The sequence below is a fragment of the Caenorhabditis remanei genome, chromosome IV (assembly GCF_010183535.1).
Source record: "Caenorhabditis remanei strain PX506 chromosome IV, whole genome shotgun sequence".
NCBI lineage: Eukaryota > Metazoa > Nematoda > Chromadorea > Rhabditida > Rhabditidae > Caenorhabditis > Caenorhabditis remanei.
In genome coordinates, this window is record NC_071331.1 from 25,231,907 (window position 1) to 25,254,811 (window position 22,905).

Sequence of the window (22,905 nt, forward strand, 5' to 3'; positions counted from 1 at the left end):
CTCCAAGTTCAATAGAGCGCACTTACACAAACGCATAGAACTAGAACAGAGAAAACCGTTTAGTCTTCTCAACATAAGTGTTAAACAACGCCTTATGTGCAATATTCACCCAAGTCTGTGTGGTTTTTATAAATGGGACACCGGCTGTAAGCATCCCCTCACATCCAGATGAACTCTGCTGACACATTTGGTTCTGATCGTCGAGGATTGATCCGAACGCTTCACGACGGCACTGTTCTAGATCTCGCATGGTTTGACGGGCTTCCAGGGACCAAGGGGTGAGGGGGGACTCTGAAAATTGTTATTTGGTGGTTAAAACCTCAAAACTTTATGAAAATTATGAAAATTTTTAGTTTGGGAAAAATTCGAATATTTCAATTCTCCAAAACTCATCCTTCTATAAAAATAGGCCCCCGAGTGACTGTGGAGATATGAGATGTGTTATATATCATTGGAAAGCTGAAAAAACGCTGATTACAAATATATATTCAGTTTCTATCCTCGAGGCGTGGTAACCGAGAAAAACCAGGTCAAAGTTTAAGTTTGAACCGCTGGCAAGTCATTACCTTACCGACAATGTGGAAAATTCGACTGCGTGGTGTAGGTGGTAGTGAGGCGGAGTGACGTGGGGAAGGGTGTGGGTTCGATTCCCGGTCAAGCCAAGCTTTTTTGCATTTTTTGTAATGAACTTTTAAGATTCTCTAGTCTCATTTTTTCAAGATTTGGATGATGTTTTATTGATTTTCATGAAAAATAACTACTTTGTAATTTATTTTTCAAACAGAGAGGGGAGAGGAATTCTCTGCGTCTACACCTCCTTCTCAGATTGCTACCTTTGAAGATGAACATCTCAAAAACGGGCGGTGCTGTCAAAAATCAAAACATAGTCAACTAGCAAAATGTGAAAAAGTTGATGTTAATAATTTTTGTAATTGACAGCTTTTTAATAGCGTTCAACACTCCGGAGATATAGTAGGAGGCAGTTGCAACGAACCTATTGAAAAACGCGTCTCAGGCGCGCCAGACGTTGATATTTGTGTGCCGATTTTATATGCGTTGTATAGACCAAGTCTATGGCTACATTTTGTTAATTGACCACTTTTTGATATCACCGTTCATTCTTAAGATACAAAGCTTGCAGAGGGAGCAGGCAACAAGCCACTCTTGCTTCTCTGCGTCTCTCTCTCTCTCTCTCTCTCTCTCTCTCTCTCTCTCTCTTCTTTTAACGTTTATATCTCGTTAGCGTTAATAGCTATCAAAAAATGGTCAACTGCAAAAATGTAGCCCTAGACTTGTTCTGCACAACCAATATAAATTAAATAAATTTTATTTTCACTAAGGTAGTCTAACCCACCTGCAAACTCGGTCCCATCAATCCTCTTCGTATACTGATCCAACATCCGCGTATTCATTTTCATCAACAACGAATGGTTGAAACTATTATTATACTCCACAGGTAGAGGATTCATCAAATGTCTTTCGAATCGTCTCAAATGCAAGAAATACAAATCCGAGTTATCAAACATCTCAATAGTGGTATACTGTTGGTTCTTCTCACCAGCTAACTCATTACGGTACACTGAGTGCATATCAAAGTGCATTACCTAAAAATGAAGGTACAGTAGTCATGAAAATGTTATTAACGTACTCTCTCCGGTCTATGGAACATTTTCTTGGAGACCCTGTAGTCCCAACGGATATTTTCGATTTTGAGGACTCTCACGGATTGTAGGTCGAAGTTGACATCCTTAGCGTTGTGAATTGAGTCCCAGTGTTGCTGAAAATAAGAATTGGTTCTTTGTGTTCATAGTGCCTTCACCGCTTACCGGCTGATGACTTAGAATCCAGTCCACCTTGAATTGCGCGGCATCTGGGTGTCTGGTGGACACCTTCTCCAGAGCATCAGGTAAATTTAGGGTGGATGACACAGGTAGATCATCTAGATCAGTGTTGGCAACGAATTTCACAACGCTTCTTGCCCTCATCATACAATCATGCATGAACGCGGTGGCACCATGCCTAAACACTCTGCTATTCGGATCCCTATCATACATTCCCTTATCCCTTGCGTGCACTGGTAGGTCACTCCAATCGAGGAGCTCCAACCCGTCTCCCAGCGAGTCCTTGTAGAAATCCAACACCTTTTTTGTTTGCCACGTGTAGCTATGAAGGTAGAAATAGAATTTTGTGGCGCCTTGGGCTATCCATGACTCGAAGAATTGCATGATGACGGTCCAGTCGGTGAAGAAGAATATTGGTTGGAGGCACACGCCGAGGGTGTGCGGATAGTGGTGGGAGGATGGGCGGAGACGGACGTCGCTGAAAAAATAACAAAAAAGTTTAGGGAGTTTTAAAGGAGAAGTTAATTGATTAATGGAAACCAGGTCGAGGATCTAGCTACAGTAAGACACTAGGATTCAAAACCAAGCTACAGTAACCAATAGGATTTCTAAGATCCTAGCTGATAAGCGTTTGATATCACAAAATCTAGGCGCCGAGAAGAGAGAGGGCCTTGTGGTCTTTGAACGCTCATATCTCAAAAATAGGTAAAATTAACAAAACATTGTTAATTAACAAAATTATCAGCATAAATTTCTCTACCTTTTGTTAGTTAGCAACTTTTTGATAGCACCGCCCGTTCTTGAGATATAAGTCTTCAAACTTTGAGTAGGCACTTTAGCTTCTGGGCGTCTCTATGTCTTTCATATAGCTATCTTTAAAATCGCATATCTCAAAAGTGGGCGGAGCTAACAAAAAGTTGTCAACTAGTAAAATGTGTAGAATTTAGTGTAGCTTATTTTGTTAGTTGACAAAATTTTGGAATCACAAAATCTAGAAGAGATATACGCGTTATAACACAAGTTGTCTGTCTGCGTTTCTCTTTATTTGAACGCTCATATCTCAAAAGTAGGTGATGCTAACAAAAAACTGTTAATTAACAAAATTATTAGCGTAAAAGTATCTACATTTCATTAGTTTACAACTTTTTGATAGCTTTCATTCCAACAGAGAAACAAAGACCCAAAGACTCACTTCACCGGCACCACCGTATACTCATCGCTCCTCTCTGTAGTCAAGTGGATATACGGCTGATGTGCAGACGTCTGCGGGAGTCGAATACTTCCGAATCGTGTAGCCATTGAACAAAATAAGTAATCGTAGCATGAAGCATTGAAGCAAAACCATTCCACTGGTTGCCATCCGAGTTTCGGGATTTCTGCTTGAAGGTTTATGCTGAAAAATAAAAAATAAATACATAGGGGAACGAAAACGCGTCCAAGGCGCGCTTGCCAGGTACAGATGAAAAATTAAAGCATAATGGTTAGAATCCTCATGTCTTATATTCTAAGTTTGCAAAATTTCAGAACACTTCAGCGCTGGGGCGCCTACGGCGCTCTTGCTATTAGGATTCATTTTTTCCATTTTCATTACCTAAAAACTCACTTATTATCCTGATTCTCCAAATAAACAAATCTGATCTCCTCATCTGACACCCGATACGCCTCCCGCACATAAATCCCGTTGAACTGAGATCTACTCTCCGTACTCTTCTGAATCCGCTTCTTAAGCCACGCCTCTTTCAGTGATAAATCACGACGACGTCGCATTTCAGAAGACTTTGGAAGAATCGGACTGGCTGGAGTGATTTCGTTCTCATGACCGGTTTCAGAGAAGGGACCAGTGTAGATGTTGATGGTGAGGACTGGAAATAAGGGCGGATTTTCGATGTTTGAAAATTTTCGAAAAATCAAAAAATTTGAAGTTTTCAAACACAACGCCTAAAATAAATGCTAAAAAGAACAAATGCTAAATTATTGATTAAAAAAGTACTAAAAGTCTGTTATTAACAGTATCAATTATCTTCAACGTAAACATAATTATGTTATTTTAAGTTTTAGAACATCTGCTTATCTTCTTAAAATCTAAACCAAAAATTAGACCATTTTTCAATATAAATTGTCGGAATTGGTAAAAACCTAATGCAATTGTAAAACAAATTATTTTTACTATTAATTTTCTCTCTTGTAACAATAAATAATTATGAAAATCTGAAAAATAAAGAAAATGCAATTATTTTTACCTGAAAACGATCAGAAGTCTCACAAAGTTACTAGAGTTTAAAATTTTCTATACCATCTTGCATATTTAGTACCAAAACAACCCCTAATCAAATTCCCCAACCAAATCCTTTAAAACTCACCAAAAAACGTGACAACCACCAGAATAAACAGTGAATACAGTATACGATTGGAAGTACCTCGTCTCATTGTTGTGTCACCACACCCATCCAATGAAACAATTCAATGGCACTCAGGTGTTCTCGGGAAAGGGGAGGAGGAGGACATCCCAAATAATACAATCTCAATTCTAGATCTCCTATGCCAGCCTGAAAACTGGCTTCTGCCTTGAAAATTTCGAGATGTTATCTCCTAAATCGGGCGAAAAAAAGAAAAAAGAACGAAGAAAAACGATTTTTTTCGAATTCAAACGTAAGAATAAGAAAATAGAAATTAAATATGTTAGGCAATTCGCGCAACGTCTCTTAGGAAGTCGACACCACGATTCATCTGGGAGATTCCTTCGGCGATGCCGATCTGAAATTGAAATACTTATTTTTTTGGAATTTGGGGGATGGATAAATTCGGGATGCAAAAATTTATAGTCTTCTTGTTTCTCACTTTCACTTTTCTCGGATTTTAGATTTTTTGGTTTTGTATCGTTATAACGCGCCTGTGACGCTTTGTTCATAGGTAGGTGATATCCGAGGGTTTCCGGTGTTTTAAGCAGTTTTTTCAAGTTTTTAACACATTTATTCAAAAGTAGAAAGTTTTGATTATTTTGCAGCTAGTAACAATCAAAATTATCCTAAATTGTGATGATATCTGAGAAACCCAAAAAATGTTTCAAAAAACCACTACCGTAGAACCTGTAATAGTGGCGCACCTACTGGCACCTGTTCGCAGCTATATATCTTGGTTCCCAAAGAAAATATCAAAAAGCTGTCAATTGACAAAATATAGCTTACTGTTCATAAAATATTTCTTCCGTTGGAAAAATTTTAATATCTTTAAAGACAGCTGAGATAGCATGCTCCAAACTCTTGGTGCGTCTCTATTCCAGGTCTTACGGTATGTTTGAGCTCCCGTCTTGGTTACCGTTTCACTCCAACTAATTCAAATTTAAATTCATTGCGTAGATCGTGTCTTTAGCTTTATTTTTGTAATTGACCACTTTTTGATAGGTCTCTTACTTTTCGAGATACGCGTCTTTAAAGTTAGCGACTAAGAAGCCGGATAGACGCAGAGAAGCTTGAGTGTCTAGCTGTCTGTGTCATTTCTGTGTTGTTTTAAAGGTATCGACTGTTCTTGGGGATTCAAAAAAAAATCTGACTACTTTAGCTTCACTGAAATTTATGGTTGTTAGCTTTAAAGGCGCATAACTCTTCTGTCTCAATAATTATCAAAAAGTTGTTAACAATAAAAACGAAGCCCTATGTTCTATATAATACAATCAATGTAAATTTGAAGGATCAATCCTCAAAAATCAATCATAATTGCTTATTGGTCTTTAGCCTTCCAAATTCACGATGGCACAAACTGCCACAAACTGGCATGCCAAAAGACACCCGGTTTATCGGATTGCGATAAAAAATGTGTCAAATGAAATAGGGGGACACCGGTTTAATTGTCTCTTTGGATTGGATGCGAGACCAAGATAACGGGGAAAGCTTTAGTTTGAACTGTGGTGTGTGTTTTCCCCTTACTAACCTTTCTAGAATTCTCCTCTGGCACTTTGATATTCGGTTTTCCCTCCACCAGAATATACCCACCGACTATAATATCTTTGGATGGGGTTTTCATGACGTAGCGACTCCTGAAAACAAATATTTAATATTGTATAACTGGCACCGTGCCAACCTCTCAATTTTTCCGCTCTCCACATCTGCATGATATCTGTCGAGAGAGTTGTTACAACATAGTGTTGTGAGGAGAATGATAATGGGAAGGAGGATAAGAGCGATGAGAACAATGAATCCTGAAACATTTATAGAAAATAAGAATGGGGAATTGCTAATACGGATTTGCCAGTATTCTGACAGATTATTGAGACAGTTTCTGACTTGGGAAGAGGTCTCCGAGTGACCGTGGAGTTGTCGGACGTGACTTATATCATTGGAAAACTGACAAAACGCTGATTATCAATATAAATTCAGTTTTTGCCCTGGACGACTGGTATTCGAGAAAAACGATGTCAAAGTTTGGACCGGACCGCTAACACGTTATTACCTCATCAAATTCTTTAACCAGGGCAAAAAAACGAAATTGTTTTAGAATATAACTAAACTTTTTGGTAATCTTTTTTGCATGATTTATTTTGTCTTTCAGCTAATTTTCAGCAATTTCTACCCATTTTCCATGCCCTTCCCCATCATGTATCTTACTATCTCACCTTCATTCAACGAGCACTGACATGCGATTTGTATTCCATTATAAATCAGAAAAATCGCGAAGAACACACTTCCAGCAACCACAGCCAGACTCATCGCAGCACACAACACCATTCCGACCCATTTGACGAGTAGAATTGAGAAAATCAAGATTCTCGAGAAGTACCATCGGATGAATGGGAGGAAGCCGCCCTTGAAATTAAAAGCAATAAATTTTGCGTCAAATGATACCTAATAGTCAATATTCAGGTCACGCCCATTTTAAGAAAATCAAGTTTGAAAGTTCAAAAAAAATGTTTCCAACTATTTCCAAGTTTTCTTAAATTTCAAACGTGTGCCCTGAATTCAAATTCAAGTCAAATTTATCGATTTTCATACCAATCGGAGCAGAATTTCTTCTTCTTTCAGAATATAGCCAACTCTCTTTTCTATCCTCACCTCCTCCTGATCCTTATGCATTTTCTCAGCCATCTCAATGAGATTCTCCAACTGCCTATGTTCCTCATCATTCGCCCGATCCACATAGAACTCGTCGATTGGTTTCGGGGGTTCCGGTTCCTTGTGGTTTGCTAGCGATGCCAAAGAGTTTCTGATCGAAGTTTTGCGTGATTTCGATGAGTGCATTTCTAGAAGGCTTTGGGCTGATGGACGGTGCGCGGGGTCTACGATGAAAATTTGGTCGACCAAGTCGCAGATATCTTTGGAGGCATCTCTGAGCAAATTTTGACTGGAGTAGACTAAACGGCGACGTGTGTTCCATTCGGTTACTAGTTCCTGAAAAATTCTGAAATTGGAGGCAAAATCGTACACATTTAAAAGCGCATATCTCGCTCTCGTTAAGAAGACACGCAGGTTTGGCATCTTGAAAAACAACGTTCAGGCGCGCCAGACGTTGAAATTTTTGTGCTGATTTTTTATGGGTTGTGTAGAACAAATCTAGGGCTGCATTTTGTTAATTGATCACTTTTTGATATCACCGCTCGTTCTTGAGATACAAAGCTTGCAGAGAGCGCAGACAACAAGCCTCTAGCTTCTCTGCAACTCCCTCTCTTCTTCTAACGTTTATATCTCTTTAGGGTTTATAGCTATCAAAAAGAGGTCAACTAGGGAAATGTAGCCCTAGTCATGATCTACACAACCATTATAAATATGTGTTACTTTAGGCCCATCTACAGCGCCCTCAAAGTTGTTAAGAGGATCACTCACTCTATGCAATCCATCGCCATGAAAATGCATGAAATGATCGAGAAAAGGTGGGTATCTGGTGACCATTGTCACGAGCACACATCCAACCGACCAGATGTCCGAAGAAGGTGTCAGGCAGGGGTAAGAGTCCCAGGAGTTGAACGCTTCGGGTGGTGAAGCCAAGAGGGCTCTCCGTTTCTGAGCACAAGGGAGCCCCTCGATATAGGGATCGGCGAGCAGGATGTCATTGGAGATGGTGAGTAGCAGGTTGGATGCATTCAGCTTCCCGTGAACATGCCTTCTCTCGTGGAGGTAAGCTAGTGCATCAATCACATGTACAATATATCGAAGCGCTGTTTCCTACAAATCCATCTGTTATGATTACAAATGCGCTCTAGTGTACTCACTTGTGGCAATGAACTCCTTTTCACCAAATCCGCTACTGTCCCTTGTGGTACATGAGCACGAAATACCATTAACTCATTGTCAATCTTCCAATGATATCCGTAGATTGGGGCGAGCCTCTTATGACGGAGCAGGCAGAGGTCTTCGATGGTACGGGAGATCTTTTCGTTGTCAGTGAACTGAAAATGATGTAGAAGCTGAGATAAGAGAGAAGTAGAGAAGTGAGCATGTCTAGTTGTCAGCACTCTCTTCTTCTCGCTACAAATTTCGCATGTCCGTGTCTTCGTAGCGATTGATGCTATCAAAATGTGATCAACTGAGAAAATGGTTGGCATAAAATTTGCCATAATTTGTTAGTTAACAGCTTTTTGATAGCACCTTCGTTGTAGAGGTATGAGCGGTCAAACATTTGAAGCAAGAGAGCATGAGCTAATAACTAGCTTCTTGACGTCCTATAGTTCCAGCGTTTGTATCTTGCTAGGTATGATAGCTATCAAAATAATCTGCATAAAATTTTCATTTTGTTAATTAACAACTTTTCAATAGTGCCGCACGTTTTTGAGATATGAGCCTTTAGAGAAAGGAAGACATCTAGACACTTTTTTTCTCTCGTTTCTCTTCCCCTTACCGTAATCCCCCTCAACTTCCACTCGGTCACCGTATAACTGGCCATTGTTGCCGTATACACATACTTTGACGTCTTACAAACATCCTGTCGTTCGCATATTGTACCTGAAAACAGAACCATTATTCCGATTGGAATAGGACAGAAACCAATAGAGAACCACTCCCTTTTCACTTTTGTGTTCACTTCGGTCAGAAGAGACGTGTCTTGCAAAAGAAAAGAAGTACATTGAAACAAAAAGAAATAGAAATTTTTGAAAACCGGTTTGGGTAAATGGAAATTGAAAGTTGGGTGATAAGGGGAATAGGTTCGAGAATTGGAATATCAAAAATCAGAAGACAGACACGAAATATTTGTGTGTGATGATGATGATGGTAATGGTAGTTGTGAATTTGGTAGTCTAGAATCCCGGGAGATGATTTGGAATTAAAAATGATCGCCTTGAACTTCATAAATGAGTCTTACTATTAGAATGATGGAAATTGAGGAAAACGACATTTAATGGTGCTTCGTCAAACTTCCAATTTATGTAAAATTTGATAAGAGTTTTCACGTACTTCAGCGTTAGAAAATGTTTAGTTTATGAGCAAACCGACATGTGGGCGTAACTCGCTTAAAACTCAATATTATGAGCTGAAAAATATACCAAAATGTACTCAGCCAGTTCTATGTCTATGACTTATTACGAACCGAATGGCAAATGATTTGTTGACCATTTTTGCGGCTTTGACATTTTTTCCCGCCCCGCGACACATTAGCGACTAGAAGGTCCGTGGCAAATCGCAGATATAAAACTCGCCGAGTTCTACATTTTGGTATATTTTTCAGTTTATAAGATTGCGGTTTAAGCGAGTTACGAGCCGGGCCGGTTTGAATGTGTGTTAAATTTTTGGAATTCTTTAAATTATAATTTGGTTAGTGACAAATTTTTGCTGTTTTTTATACGACATTACTTGAATATCTGAAAAACTAAGCATGCCAAACAGATAGCTTTGGAAATTGCAGAAATAAAATATGCTTTAGCTCTCCTTCTACAGACGCCTCATCTCCTCACTATTCGAAATAAATCTAAAGTGACTAAGTGCCCCCTTTGAAAACACCAAAAACCTTTTTCAACCTAATAAAAACCTAAACATTACTTCCTCTCACTCATTACCACTACTACTTCCCAAAAAAAGCCAATTGCGGAAGTTTGCGTCGTTCCCTGTAAGGAATTACATGTGTTTTCGTCTCCCTCTAGCCATCACATTCGAAACAGAAGAACATACTCTGCCATCTTCTCAAAACCATTTGACCTTCACATCAGCCGATATCATTATCGAGAAGAGAAGTGGGAGGGGTTCTCAGAGACGAAGGGGGCTTCCTGGTTGGAAAAGAATGCTTCCGTGTGTAGACGGATGCGGGTATAAAAGAGATGGAGATGGGCGGTGGGAAATGGTACTTGACGTTCGTCTCGTCCAATTCAGATAGAGAAAAATGTGAGTTTTTGTATAAAGTAGCAGCTAGTGGATAAGTTTAAGCCTTCAATTGTAAAACTGTTAAGCCTAAAAATGAGATAATGAGAATGCTTAAGCCTAACTAGTCAGCCTACGGTAGCAGTGAAGCCTAAACCTTAATTAACGGCTCAAAACTAAGCCTAAGAAGAATTATAGCTAAAAGCGTTCATTGAATCTTATCCTTACTTTAGCTGTGCCTAAGCCTAAGATGGTTCTTCTAAGTATTGGAAACAGTAAAAATCATAAGCCTAAAAGCCATAAGCCTAAAAAAGTAAATAACCGGTAAGAGTTGTTAAGGTAAGAGTTGTTCATAAACATGCGCCTAAGTTGATTATGTTACTCTTAGACTTGAGCGTATCATCCTTCTCACCACCCGCCAAAATTCCAGAATGTCATCGGATGACCCGAAACAAGTCTCACTCGAGACGGAATCCCTCCGCAAGGTCGCCTTCTTCGGCATAGCCGTCTCCACCATCGCCACGTTGACAGCGATCGTTGCGGTGCCAATGCTATACAACTACATGCAACACGTGCAGTCGTCCCTTCAGTCCGAGGTGGAATTCTGCTCGCACAGGTCGAATGGACTGTGGGATGAGTACAAGAGGGTGAGCGACTTTGGTCTTAGACAGCTTAACCTCCATTTTTTTTTAGTTCGAGGGAGTCGCCGGTGTGGAGGGACGTATCAAGCGTGACGCCTATCACCGTCGCTTCCAAACCAAGCAACGCCGTCAATCCTACGATGACTCGGGTGTCTCCGGTGGATTCTCCTCAGGAGGAGGTGGAGGCTCATGCTGCTCTTGCGGAGTCGGTGCCGCCGGACCACCAGGATCTCCAGGACAAGACGGAGCACCAGGAAACGACGGAAACCCAGGAGCGCCAGGAAACCCGGGACAAGACGCTCAGGATAACCAAGTCGCTGATGCCAGCCAGTTCTGCTTCGACTGCCCAGCAGGACCACCAGGACCATCCGGAGCTCCAGGACAGAAGGGACCATCTGGAGCACCAGGACAACCAGGACGCAGCGGAGGAGCAGCTCTTCCAGGACCACCAGGACCAGCTGGACCACCAGGACCTTCCGGACAACCAGGATCCAATGGAAACGCTGGAGCTCCAGGAGCACCAGGACAAGTTGTTGATGTGCCAGGCACTCCAGGACCAGCTGGACCACCAGGACCAGCAGGACCAGCTGGAGCACCAGGACAACCTGGACAAGCCGGACACGCTCAACCAGGACAACCAGGGCCACAAGGAGATGCTGGAGCACCGGGAGCTCCTGGACAACCAGGACAAGCGGGAGCACCAGGAAATGATGGAAGTGAGGGAGGACAAGGAGCTTGTGATCACTGCCCACCACCAAGAACCGCACCTGGATATTAGAGTTTTTCATTTTTCACTTTTAATAATTATCGTAATAAAGAATACTGCCAGCATCAAACCTTTTTGTTAAAGTTGAGTATGAAAGGGCGCTCTATTGAGAAAAGCGCTGGACCTTACTTTGAACTACTGAATCTCTGCCTGTTTAAACATTTTTGAATGATTTTTAGCCATTTAATTTGGACGGTTAGAAAAATAATTTGTTGAAAAAAGATTAACAAGTGCGCTCCACACAGCCTATAATATTTCAAATTGTACTAACTTGCTACGGAAGGGCTACGGAAGTGCCGAGTTACCATAGAATTATAGAACATGACTTATTTCGTTGGAAAGCTGAGAAAACGCTGATTTCAAATATATATTCAGTTTTTGCCCTGGGAGCATAGTATTCGAGAAAAACGAGACCAAAGTGCTCGAATTGGGTCTGACTTGATTTTTTCAAGATTTGAGTAATGTCATACCAATATATATGTGAAAAGGAAGAAATTTTAAGAAAAAACGAAAACACTCACCAATACACATCATCTCCTGCATAACATCGTCACTAATCCTCCAATTCTGGAATTCGTGTTTCGACATGGTTGAGCATTGAGTTGGTGTCGGAGAGGGTGCCGACAGTTCCCTCAGATGCTTTAGATGTTCTTCATTCAGTTTCAGAGAACACGGACTATTCCGTCGCTTCAGTGGAAATGTGTCGGTGGGGCGTAGGGGTGTCGCCACGTCATCCTCCTCTTCTTCCTCCGTGACGTCATCTTCCTCGTCTTCTGCTTCTTCTACTATTATCTCGGGGTGCATCATTCGGAATATTTGGATTCAGAATATAGCAAGTACAAAAAAAGTTTTTTTTTTGAAAAAGTCAATAATTTCGTTATTAGCAAACTGTTATGTTGCCACACGTAAATTTGATTTGCTCGTTATCAGCAAGAAAGGGTATGCGAACTATTTTGTTTGTTTTACCGTTTTACCTAAAACTGTTTTAAGTCAGAAATCCAACGGGGATAGGTTTTCAGACAAAATGAATATGATTTTCAGAATCAGCATGTCAAGACGCGTCGAAAGAGTATAATGATGGATAGGTTTGGAGTGAGTTGGGTATTGACGCGAAAACTACAGTAAGCCGTATTTCGTGGCGGGACCCAATTTTCCCAGTTTTTTTCAAACCTAGTCAAGCGTCGCAGTGCCCTAGTCTGATGTTCCGGTTCACTTCGGTATGATAAGAAATCATATTTTTCAGGTGGATTTAAAGGTAAGAAGGTAAGTATTTGTCATACCGAAGTAAAGTCAAAATACCGGACTTCGAATTTCTTCGACGGGTATCATTTTATTTCAGAGTTCAAAGAAAAGCTTGAGAATCAATTATTGTGTTATAACCACCAAGCTAACATAAGATTTTTATAGGAAATCGTGTGTGATTTTCAATTTTTTTAAAAGTATTGCCATTATCTGTTTAAAAAAGGAAAGAACTTCGAGAAAAAAGGAGAAAATATACAAGTCCGAGAAATGGGAAGTGAACAAGTTGGGAAAGAGAAAAGTGAAACAACATGATAGCATTATATAACAATCACAACAATGAATTAGGCCTTTCTAGTGTTTCATACAGAATAATCAACCAAATGTGATTGGTAGAATTAATGCTGATTATGCTATCCATATGCGTTCCATATGCTCCCCACGTTTTCCGCCGACCGCGCGGTGATCCACATAGACACATATAGGGTCCAACCCTCATTCTTTTTAGCCGCATATACGCCACCGCGCGGTTCCATATGTGTTCGCCAGCGGTTCACCTGTGTACACGGGCAAAAACGCGGCCGCCGACTCGAGACTGTGATAAATGTGGGTCTTTTGCGTTCTCAACTCTTTTTATCTGATAGTGAGTCTCCGGTTGTCTCCAATTTGATATTGTCGAAACAAACTTTCTTGACATTCGGTGTTTGCGGACCTAAGTTCCCGCGCTCAAAATAAGCCACGCCCCCTTTCCCGTGTCTCGGCTATATATTCAGAAAAAACCGGGGAGCTCGACTAATATCATAGCCGAGACAAGGGAAAGGGGGCGTGGCTTATTTTGAGCGCGGGAACTTAGGTCCGCAAACACCGAATGTCAAGAAAGTTTGTTTCGACAATACATTTGTGAAATTTTTTATACAAGTTTTTGTTATTTGAATAAAATGTGTCAGTAAGAGACATCTCGAAACCAACCATTTTGAGACTTCAACATTCTGAAACTTGGGCATTCCAAAACCGAGCAACTACTCCCAAAACCAAGCAACAGGGACACTTTGGAGGCAAAAATCCTTGAAAAAAATTTCATAACTATTATTTACAACCGCGCTCTACCGAAACCGAAGAAAATTGTGTGCGATATTGAGAGACTCAGAGAAAAAGGCACATTTTTCAAGGGCATTTCCGTGGAGCGCAATTGTAAGAACTGTGTTGAGCTAATATTCAAAATTCGAATATCTTGAATTTGGAAAAACTCAAATCCAGATGTTTAAAGTCATAAAGACATTTCAAAATCAGAATATTTTCAATGCAGGATTTAAATGTTTAACTTTTTTCCGAAAAAAAAAATTTTCTAAAAATTTTCCTTATTTTTCCTCGAGTATTTCTTCAAAAACGTTTGAAACCTACAAAAAATCGTTCTTAAAATTTATTTTTTGAAAAAAATCGGAATATTTTCGAAAAAAAATTTTGAAAAACCAACCGTTTTGTCTGAGAAAATCTGAAAATGGAACCCATTCACGTTGAGTCCCAGGCTATGCAAACGCGCTCTGAAAAAGACATGGTCCGCAATACGTGGCGGTGAACATTAGAATCTATTTTCGTACAGAAAATTTTAGGATACGTGAAAATATTTCATTTTCCACATAGTTTCTCGTTAGAGCGTGTTCGCATAGGTAGCCTGGGACTCAACGTGCCCATTTCCTATCGAAAATCTCCGAATTCAAGAATTTCAAAACTGATTTTATTTCGATGCCAACGACTCTTTAATATGATAAACTTTGTCTGAAAATCTGAAAAAAAAACTGTAAAATCTGAAAATATTCTGTAAATATCTTTTGAAATCTGAAAAAATAAACGATTTTTGTGTCTGTCTGTGTGTCTGACAATGTCCAGATGTCCGTTATCTGACATCATTCAAAAACTTTCCAAAACCTTTCTCGTTTTCAACCAAATATCTCCATATCATTACTCACGCTGACATTCCCCCGCATCAACAAATTTCAGTGAAGAGAAGGGGAAAATAATAGTATTTTGTGAAGCAGAACGAGAAAAATTGTACATTATAATTAGAGCGGAGGGAATAAACAAGGAAGGGAAATGATAATAATAGGGATTACAGAATGTCAGAACATTCGGCTTTCTTTCGGGGTTTTCGAGGGAGGATTCGAGGTTTTGAAGGTGGGCGGACATCTGGACATCCGGACACACTTGCCGACACACAGACGATTTGTTCCAAATGTTCTGAAAAGTTGACGTCACAAGATGTACCTGAAGAAACTATAAAAGTGGGTTGAAAATTGTATCTGAAATCTTTAAAAGTCAGAAGAAAAAGTGTCAGGTGAAACGAGCTCGCGTATTCTGAAATGGCTCATCAAGGGACATATAAAGTTATATTCTGGGGAATAAAAAGGATAAAACAATACAACTTTCGGTGGTGGTTTTCCAATTATAATTATAAAACATATCGATATTCAATTATTAAAAGAGACAATCAGTGATATCTCTTGCGTCGATGCAAATGAGCAGTCGAAGTGGATGGAGCATTTGGGTCGTAGTCGTCATCATCTTCCGAATCGTACGGATCATCGAAGGCATTCGACGTCGACGGGACATCTGGAGCCGGTGGAACATCTCTCGACACGTGGAATCCATCGAAGAGAGCTGCGAGGGTGTCGAGTGAGTATCGCTGGTAAACGGTGACATGACGGAATCTCATTCTGGAATTATGAGATTAAAAAGGACTGAAGTCATATTTTTAATTTCAGATTATGATATTTCAGCAAATTTCATCATTGGAGCATATACTGAAAATAAATCTAAAGTCCCGTTTTTCCCGGCTCAAAACGAGCCTTCGCGGAAGAGTTTTCTCACTTTTTTCTCTGTTTTTTTTTCAATTTATATCGTAAAAAAAAGAAGAAAAAACACGAGTTTTTGTTGAAAAATCGAGAAAACGAGGAATTGACAAATTATTTTGGACTACACGTTGGAAAAAAATAGTGTGGAAAAACTCTTCCACGAAGGCTCGTTTTGAGTCAGGAAAACGGGAATTTAGAAAATTTAGAGCGATTTTTAGCATATGGTACACACATTCTAAAAACGAGTTTTCTAACCCCCAAACCCCCCCCCCCCCCAAAACACCTAAAAACTCCCCATGGCCTAACTTTTCCATTTGGTGGCCTAGAAAATCGGATTTTCGGAAAACTAGTCCCTCGGCTGGTTTTTATCGGTTTTAATGATTTTTGGCTCTAAAAACGTCTTTTTTTGCAGAAAAAACCACATTTTCCGATGAAAAAAGACGTTATTAGAGCCAAAAACCATGAAAACCGTTAAAAACCAGCCGGGGGACTAGTTTTCCGAAACAAGAATTTGGAATCAAGAATCCAGATGTCAGTTTTTGAATTCGGACTTCAAAAAGCGCTTACTTCGCACAACATCCGAAACAGAATACCAGTGGCACGACGGTCGTTCCAGTTCCATCATTCTCAATATATTTTGCTGGTTTTCCTTTTTTTGGAGGAAAGTGCTCCTTGATAAGAACGACGGGAACATTGTTGAAGAGTACTTGACGGCATTCTTGACATCGTTCGACTGAAGCCATGTTGACGTCACTATTTTTAGCATCTTTTGGAGTGAAGATTTTGGGTTTTTTCGAGAAGTAATCGATTTCGAATTGACAATTGGCGAGAGATCTGGAAATAAAGAATGTTCTTCATATTTAACAAAAATTGCAAAAATAACTGTTTTTGATCGGAAATTGCTTAAAATCTACAAAAATTCAGCTTTTTTTTAGAAGAAACAGGAAAAATATGAATCTTGGTGAGGAAAAACTGAAAAAATAACTAAAAAACGACGGTTTGCGAGTGATTTCGATTGAAAAATTGAGCAAAAATCACTAAAAATCAACTTTTTGCAGTCCAAAAACAGTTTTTGATTAGTGATTCCAGAAAAAAAAAGACGAACATCGCAAAACTAGTTTTGAAAACTTCCAAAAAATGGCGATTTTTAACAGAAAATCGTCAAAAATTGCACATTTCTGTTGTAAAATAAGTTTTTTGAGTATTTTTAGAAGAAAAAAAAACTAAAAAACTGCGAAAAATTTTAATTTTTGAAGTTTTTGAGGTAAAAAAATTTGGGGAGGGTGGTAAAAATACTCAAAAAACCGATTTTAAGACAGAAATGTGCAATTTTTGACAATTTTCTGTTGAAAATCGCCATATTTTTGGTATTTTTAATCAAAACCTAGTTTTACCAATGTTCGTCTTTTTTTCTAGTTAAAAACTGTTTTTGGACTGCAAAAAGTTGATTTTTAGTGATTTTTGTTCAATTTTTTAAACCAAAATCACTCTAAAACCGTCGATTTTTCAGTAATTTTGTGAGTTTTTCCGCTCCAAGATTCATATTTTTCCTGTCTCCTCAAAATAGCAGAATTTTTGAAGATTTTAAGCTATTTCCGATCAAAAACTGCTATTTTTCTGGGATTTTTGTCAAAAAAACACCATGGAATCTGACCATGTAGGCCTGAACACGTCTGATGTTCTTTCTTAATTCTAAAATCAGATCTTTCCATTACTAACCGCATCAGAATGGATTTCACTAGTTGCTTCATCTTCTCATCCATTTCAGCTCTCTGCATCACCATATTCCACGCGATAACCTCAATTGGCATGAGCGACGGGTACTTGTTAGCCAAATAATAATCATGACAGGCGGCAGCGACAGCCAATTGAATGTAAGTGGGCGTGGCCAAATTCCAGGAGAGATTCGTGGTGAAACCATTCGACTGTACCCAATGGTAGGTTCCAATTCCAACATAAACGAGGTCTCCTGGCTTCTGGATGAATTTCTGAAGTGGAATTCCGGCGGCAATGATTTCCGCTTCGCATCCCCAGAATCCCTCGATTAGCATCTTCTGCGATTTCATCCTTTTCGCAACAATCTTCTGAACTTGGGCGGCATACTCCATTGGGATACCGTACCAAATACAGTCTCCTGGTCCAATGTTATAGTTCAGAGATGCCAGACAGTTGTTCTCGAGATGGCCTATGGTACGTGCTCCTGGGAGTTTCAAGTACATTTGTGGCTTGTTGAGGCCAGCTATCATCTCTCCAGCGTAATTCAGTAGTGTTCCGCACCCATCTGGACGGAAGGCGTCGGGGAAGCGAGTCACATTCTGGAAATTTGGAATATTCAATATTGAAAATGAAAGTATTATTAGCACGACACGCTTCTTACAACCATGCTCTACTGAAACTCGAGGAAATTGTGTGCGAAATTGAGAGACTCAGAGAAAAAGAGACATTTTTCAAGGGCATTTCGGTGGAGCGCAGTTGTAAAAACTGCGCTGAGCTAATATTCAAAATTCGAATATCTCGGCACAGCCCTTCTTACAACTGCGCCCCACCGCAAACGAGAGTGTATCGACGGAAGCGTTTTTTCTCGCGCCGACACAGATTTTTACATATTCTCGCGTTTTTCATAGCATTTTTTTTGTAAATTGTTATGGAAAAATGGGAAAATAGGTCAAAACAAAATCTGCGTCTCTCACCGATACTCTCTCGTTCACAGTGGAGCGCAGTTGTAATAAAAATGCATTGTTAATAGTATTACTAACCGCCGCTTGTCTTGGCCAAGTCTTCGCATCGGTCAAATCCATATTTGTACCAAATGCGCTCATTGTTGCATCCTTAGCGATTCCAGTGATCCCATCCAACGGCATACTTGAGTCTTTCATCTTGTTTGCCAATTCTTCAGTGATTTTGTCGACGTCCTCCGGATTGGTCTCGATTTGTGAGATGGCTGTAAAAGAGAATAAATTGAGAACACATGTCTTACAACTGCGCTCCACCGCAAACGAAAGAGAATCCGCGAGAGACGCAGAGTCCGACAGTTTTTAACCCCTATTCTCTGCGTCTCTCGCCAACACTCCCTCGTTTGCGGTGGGGCGCAGTTGTAAAACGGGTATCCTCACCTTCTCTCACCAACTCCTGAATCTTCTCATAGTATCCACTGAAATCACCGAGTTTCTTCGTGTGATGAGCTTCGTAGCAAGCCCAGCCGCAAGGCATCGCCCCCTTCTTTCCTTTCCATGGGATACACCAGTAGTTGGTGGTCGCCTTCTGAGGAATCTGTCGCAGACATATCAAATCATAATCATGCTTAACTTTAGCGAGCGTTTCGATCAAGAAATCATCCGGATTCAGTCCAATTACGTCGCCGAGTCCACGAACAACACTCATACTTGTAGTGGAGAGCACCTCGAGAACTCTGGGCATTTGCTCCAAACTGTCCACTTGGTAAATTGGAACGGGGAGATATCCTGGAGCAGGAGCCGGCTCCTCCCCTCGGAACCTTTCAAAGAATTCCAATTCTTTTGAAACAACTATCTGATTGCAATCATCGAAAAAGTATTTGTTCTTCGTTTTATCAAACTTTTGGTATACATGATTCTCATTTGTATTCCGACGACGTTTGGCGGCTTCGAGCACTTCATGACTGCTAGTTGTCATGGGATCCAACAGTGGTGCACCAGTGAAACTGATCTTATCCGGGTAGTCGTGGGTCGAGGCAGAGACATCATCCAATTCGATGGGATCCGCGAGAACCATTTCATCTAGTCGCTCGCTGAGACCACGGAAGTCCCATGTCATTGGAGCCGTTTCTTCCAGTGGGACCATGTACGCATTGCAATTTGACTCCTGAAACAAAAATGTTATTTTAACCTTCCAAATCGTCTCTACAGTGTGCGTCATAAAGATAGGACACCCTCTAATATTTGTCGTTCTGGAAAATCCTGAAAAGTTATCAAAAATCGGTTATTGCAGTTCGATTCAGCGACCCTAAAAAGCCTAGGAGACAACCGATCGTTTGAATTGAGCAACTTTGAACAGCTCTGTGCTCAAAAGTCACTTTTGAACCTGCGTCATAAAGATAGGACACCCCCAAAAATCAGTACTTTTCGACTCTTTTTCATAGAAAATGTGGAATTTTTTGATCTTAAATCGTTAAAAGTGCTCTAAATTCGACCAAGTTTTCTAGGACTAATAAGAGCACTTTAAGCAATTTCCGATCAAAAAATTCCAAATTTTCTAGGAAAAAGAGTCGAAAAGTACTGATTTTTGGGGGTGTCCTATCTTTCTGACGCGTTCTCAAAAGTGACTGCACAGAGCTGCTCAAAGTTGCTCTATCCAAACAATCAGATGTCTCCCAGGGTTTTTAGATCGCTGAAGGCAAATTTTAGGGGGGATCCTATCTTTATGCAGTGTATGCTCACCTTAACCTCATCCTCAATGTATTTCAAAACTCTTCTTGCTGCTTCCGCTACACCATTTCGTCGAGAAACACACACAATCGATGACTTTGCAAACCATAGTCTCGAATCACGGTGCACATTGATCTTTCCGTATCGATTTCTTGGTTGTGCCCTGACCGGTTGAACACGTGGAGCCCTCGGTTTCCTCGTAAATGATGCTGGGATTTTGGTAGGAATCCCTTCAAGTAGTTTGGATTTTCGCCTGGCCGGCACTTCTGAAGACGTCGACGGTTCCTGATTTGATACCAGATGCTCCACTAGATCAATCGGATCTTCTGGTTGATTCACTTCTTCTGGTACCTCCACCATCTGCATATTTTCCGTGAAAGAATCTTCTGAAGGGTATATTTCTACATCCAGCCAACAATCTGAATCCGTTCCCTCCACCTCTGTCTTCATTCGTTTCGAATCGGAATCGACGGCGTCAGATGTTCTTTTGCGCGTCGTTTCCGGAGGTGTGGGGAGTTCTGGCGCTGGGAAATCGAAGACAGAATACATGTATAAAGCAGGTGGAGCGGAATATGGGAGTGGGAAGGGAATCATATCTTGAACAGTGACGACCGTCGGTGGCTGTTGAGGATCTGTAAATGATTCAGATTATATGAGCATTTCTGTTGATTTGTGTGAGATTCTGGAGATTTTTGGTATTAGCTGAGCATTTTTCTTACAACTGCGCTCCATCGCGAACGAGAGAGTATCGGCGAGAGACGCAGAGTTTTTTTCTGGCCCCGACACAGATTTTCACAGTTTTTGACCATTTCTCGCAGTTTTTTCATGCCAATTTACAAAAGTACTCTGAAAAAATGCGAAAATGGGTCAAAAACTGTGAAAGTCTGTGTCGGCGCGAGAAAAAAACTCTGCGTCTCTCGCGGATACTCTCTCGTTTGCGCTGAGGCGCAGTTGTAAGAGGGGGTGGGCTGCTGATAAGTTTTGCAACTGCGACATTTCGCAACTACGACGATTCACAACCATAAAACTAGCAATAGTTCGATCTAGTTTTGTCAAAAAATGGATCAGATAACTTTTTCTTCTATTTAATTGTTTTCAAATATGTTCGCATGCCCGTTGGTAGGCTCAACATTTTCAACTGCAAATACGGTGTAGTTGCGAAGTGTCCCAGTTGCGAAATGTCGTAGTTGCGAAACGTCGCAGAACGGCGTGCCGACGATCGCCGGAATTAACAAATTCGGTTTTTGTGACTTGTGCTATGAACAAGTTTGAGCGTTACAAAATGTTTGAAAAAGCTCCAGTTTTCCGGAAATTTATCCTAAAAATAGGGCCGCTAAACGAGAATAAACGAGAAAAAACAATAAAAGTAGCTTCAGCCCTAATTTTCGAATAAATTTCTTGATAAACTGGAACTTTTTCAAGCATTTTGTTGCGCTCACACTTGCATATAGTCACTAAAAGCTGAAATTTTCGATCGTTCGTTGCAAGCTCAACTAGCTTCTGTCGCCGATGTTGTTTTTCGAATCGGCGTCAACAATCGTTTTTTCCAGTGGAAAATATACTAAAAATGAATAAAAATGATAAAACCGGCGCCAAAAGCAAATTTTTTGTTGAAATTGCCACCGAAAAACGCCGCGAAATGCTTCCAATTCCCATTTTTCGTGATTCTTCGATTTTCGCCTTACCTGGAGATGCCTCCTGTGCATCACACACGTCATAACTCGTGCTGACTGTCAGGTTGAGTCCGACGTTTTTCACTGGAGTCCATGTCGTGAGAGAGCCCATTTTTACCTGAAAATTATAGAAATTTGGGGGGTTTTTGGGAATCAGAAGAGGATAATAACACGAGAGAAGTAACGGAAATACGAGGAGAAGGGCGAAGGCGTCACGGTATTTTTCAGCGGCACACTGTCTCCCATACTGCGAAAAAGAACTGCAAGAAACGTGAAGCCGATTTTTTCACGTTTTAATTCAATTTTTTAATTTTTTGCACTGAGAATGCAGTATTTTCAGGTTTTTGGATGCCGCAGTGGATGAAAAAAGGTCCCATTTATCAAAAAAGGTCCCATTTATCAAAAAAGGTCCCATTTATCAGAATAGTGTAAAATTGAATTCTCTATCGAATTGGCCAAAAAACGTGATTTTTTTTTCAAAAATTGACATTTTTGATACAGAAAAACCTTTTTTTCAGAAAAATGAGTATAACTTTTTTGGCAGAAAACTTTTTCAAACGAAAATTGCACATAATGTACTTGAGAATGCTCTGAAACTGTTCAAATTTTTAGAAAAATATATATAATTTCTGAAATTGCTGAAAATCACATTTTTTCTAAAAATCTGTTTTTCTGTATCAAACAAAGTCAATTTCTTAGCAAAATTCACAATTTTCTACAATTCTGATGGATGGGACCCTTTTTTTCATAAATTGCGACGTCTGAAAACCTGAAAATACTGCATTTTTAGTGCAAAAAATAAGAGAATTGAATGAAAACGGTACCGCGCACTCTCTCGCCAATTTTTCAGGAAAATAATTTTTGGTGGAGGAGAAAAATGAAAACAAGCACTCATTCACGAGAAAAAAAGAACAAAAAATATTTAGTTTGCTTGATGAGAGATTGAAAAACGAGAAACTGAAATAATTTCTGAAAATGTGTGGAAAAATACAACGAGACTTCGAAATAACGGCGGTGCGCTATGTTTAGCGAGAGCGATTTTGAACGATGAAGCAAGATTATTTCAATAAAAAAGTACACAATATATTGAAAATGTTGATGAGACAATCAATTCAAAGTCTCTGAAATCCTCTTTTGGTCAAAATCATGGCGGGAACTGGCAGAAACCGCGAAACATGTTTCATTTTCGATCAACTTTTAGTCGTTCTTGATAACAT

At 40.0% G+C, this 22,905-nt stretch overlaps 5 protein-coding genes across 5 annotated transcripts; 1 reads left to right on the plus strand and 4 right to left on the minus strand.

Annotated features, from left to right (window-relative positions):
• Positions 1 to 40: 40 nt before the first annotated feature.
• Positions 41 to 4,268, minus strand: GCK72_016246 (uncharacterized protein; the record flags this gene model as incomplete). The annotated part of the gene is made up of 7 exons (XM_053731412.1): positions 41 to 291; positions 1,355 to 1,604; positions 1,649 to 1,777; positions 1,827 to 2,319; positions 3,034 to 3,234; positions 3,445 to 3,703; positions 4,202 to 4,268. 7 exons carry the CDS (start codon positions 4,266 to 4,268, stop codon positions 41 to 43), a joined length of 1,650 nt encoding a protein of 549 aa, XP_053586184.1.
• A 252-nt stretch (positions 4,269 to 4,520) lies between these two features.
• On the minus strand, positions 4,521 to 8,786 carry GCK72_016247 (uncharacterized protein; the record flags this gene model as incomplete). Its single annotated transcript, XM_053731413.1, has 8 exons — positions 4,521 to 4,595; positions 5,769 to 5,874; positions 5,919 to 6,036; positions 6,451 to 6,640; positions 6,887 to 7,222; positions 7,655 to 7,993; positions 8,041 to 8,217; positions 8,667 to 8,786. The coding sequence occupies 8 exons, from the start codon at positions 8,784 to 8,786 to the stop codon at positions 4,521 to 4,523; spliced, it is 1,461 nt and encodes a 486-aa protein (XP_053586185.1).
• A 1,762-nt stretch (positions 8,787 to 10,548) lies between these two features.
• GCK72_016248 (uncharacterized protein) lies at positions 10,549 to 11,536 on the plus strand (the record flags this gene model as incomplete). The annotated part of the gene is made up of 2 exons (XM_003091491.2): positions 10,549 to 10,764; positions 10,811 to 11,536. The coding sequence occupies 2 exons, from the start codon at positions 10,549 to 10,551 to the stop codon at positions 11,534 to 11,536; spliced, it is 942 nt and encodes a 313-aa protein (XP_003091539.2).
• GCK72_016249 (uncharacterized protein) lies at positions 11,059 to 12,331 on the minus strand (the record flags this gene model as incomplete). The annotated part of the gene is made up of 2 exons (XM_053731414.1): positions 11,059 to 11,363; positions 12,046 to 12,331. The coding sequence occupies 2 exons, from the start codon at positions 12,329 to 12,331 to the stop codon at positions 11,059 to 11,061; spliced, it is 591 nt and encodes a 196-aa protein (XP_053586186.1).
• Positions 12,332 to 15,248: 2,917 nt separating this feature from the next.
• On the minus strand, positions 15,249 to 21,800 carry GCK72_016250 (uncharacterized protein; the record flags this gene model as incomplete). Its single annotated transcript, XM_053731415.1, has 7 exons — positions 15,249 to 15,474; positions 16,180 to 16,446; positions 17,332 to 17,927; positions 18,369 to 18,553; positions 18,726 to 19,452; positions 20,028 to 20,647; positions 21,701 to 21,800. 7 exons carry the CDS (start codon positions 21,798 to 21,800, stop codon positions 15,249 to 15,251), a joined length of 2,721 nt encoding a protein of 906 aa, XP_053586187.1.
• Between the last annotated feature and the right edge of the window lie 1,105 nt (positions 21,801 to 22,905).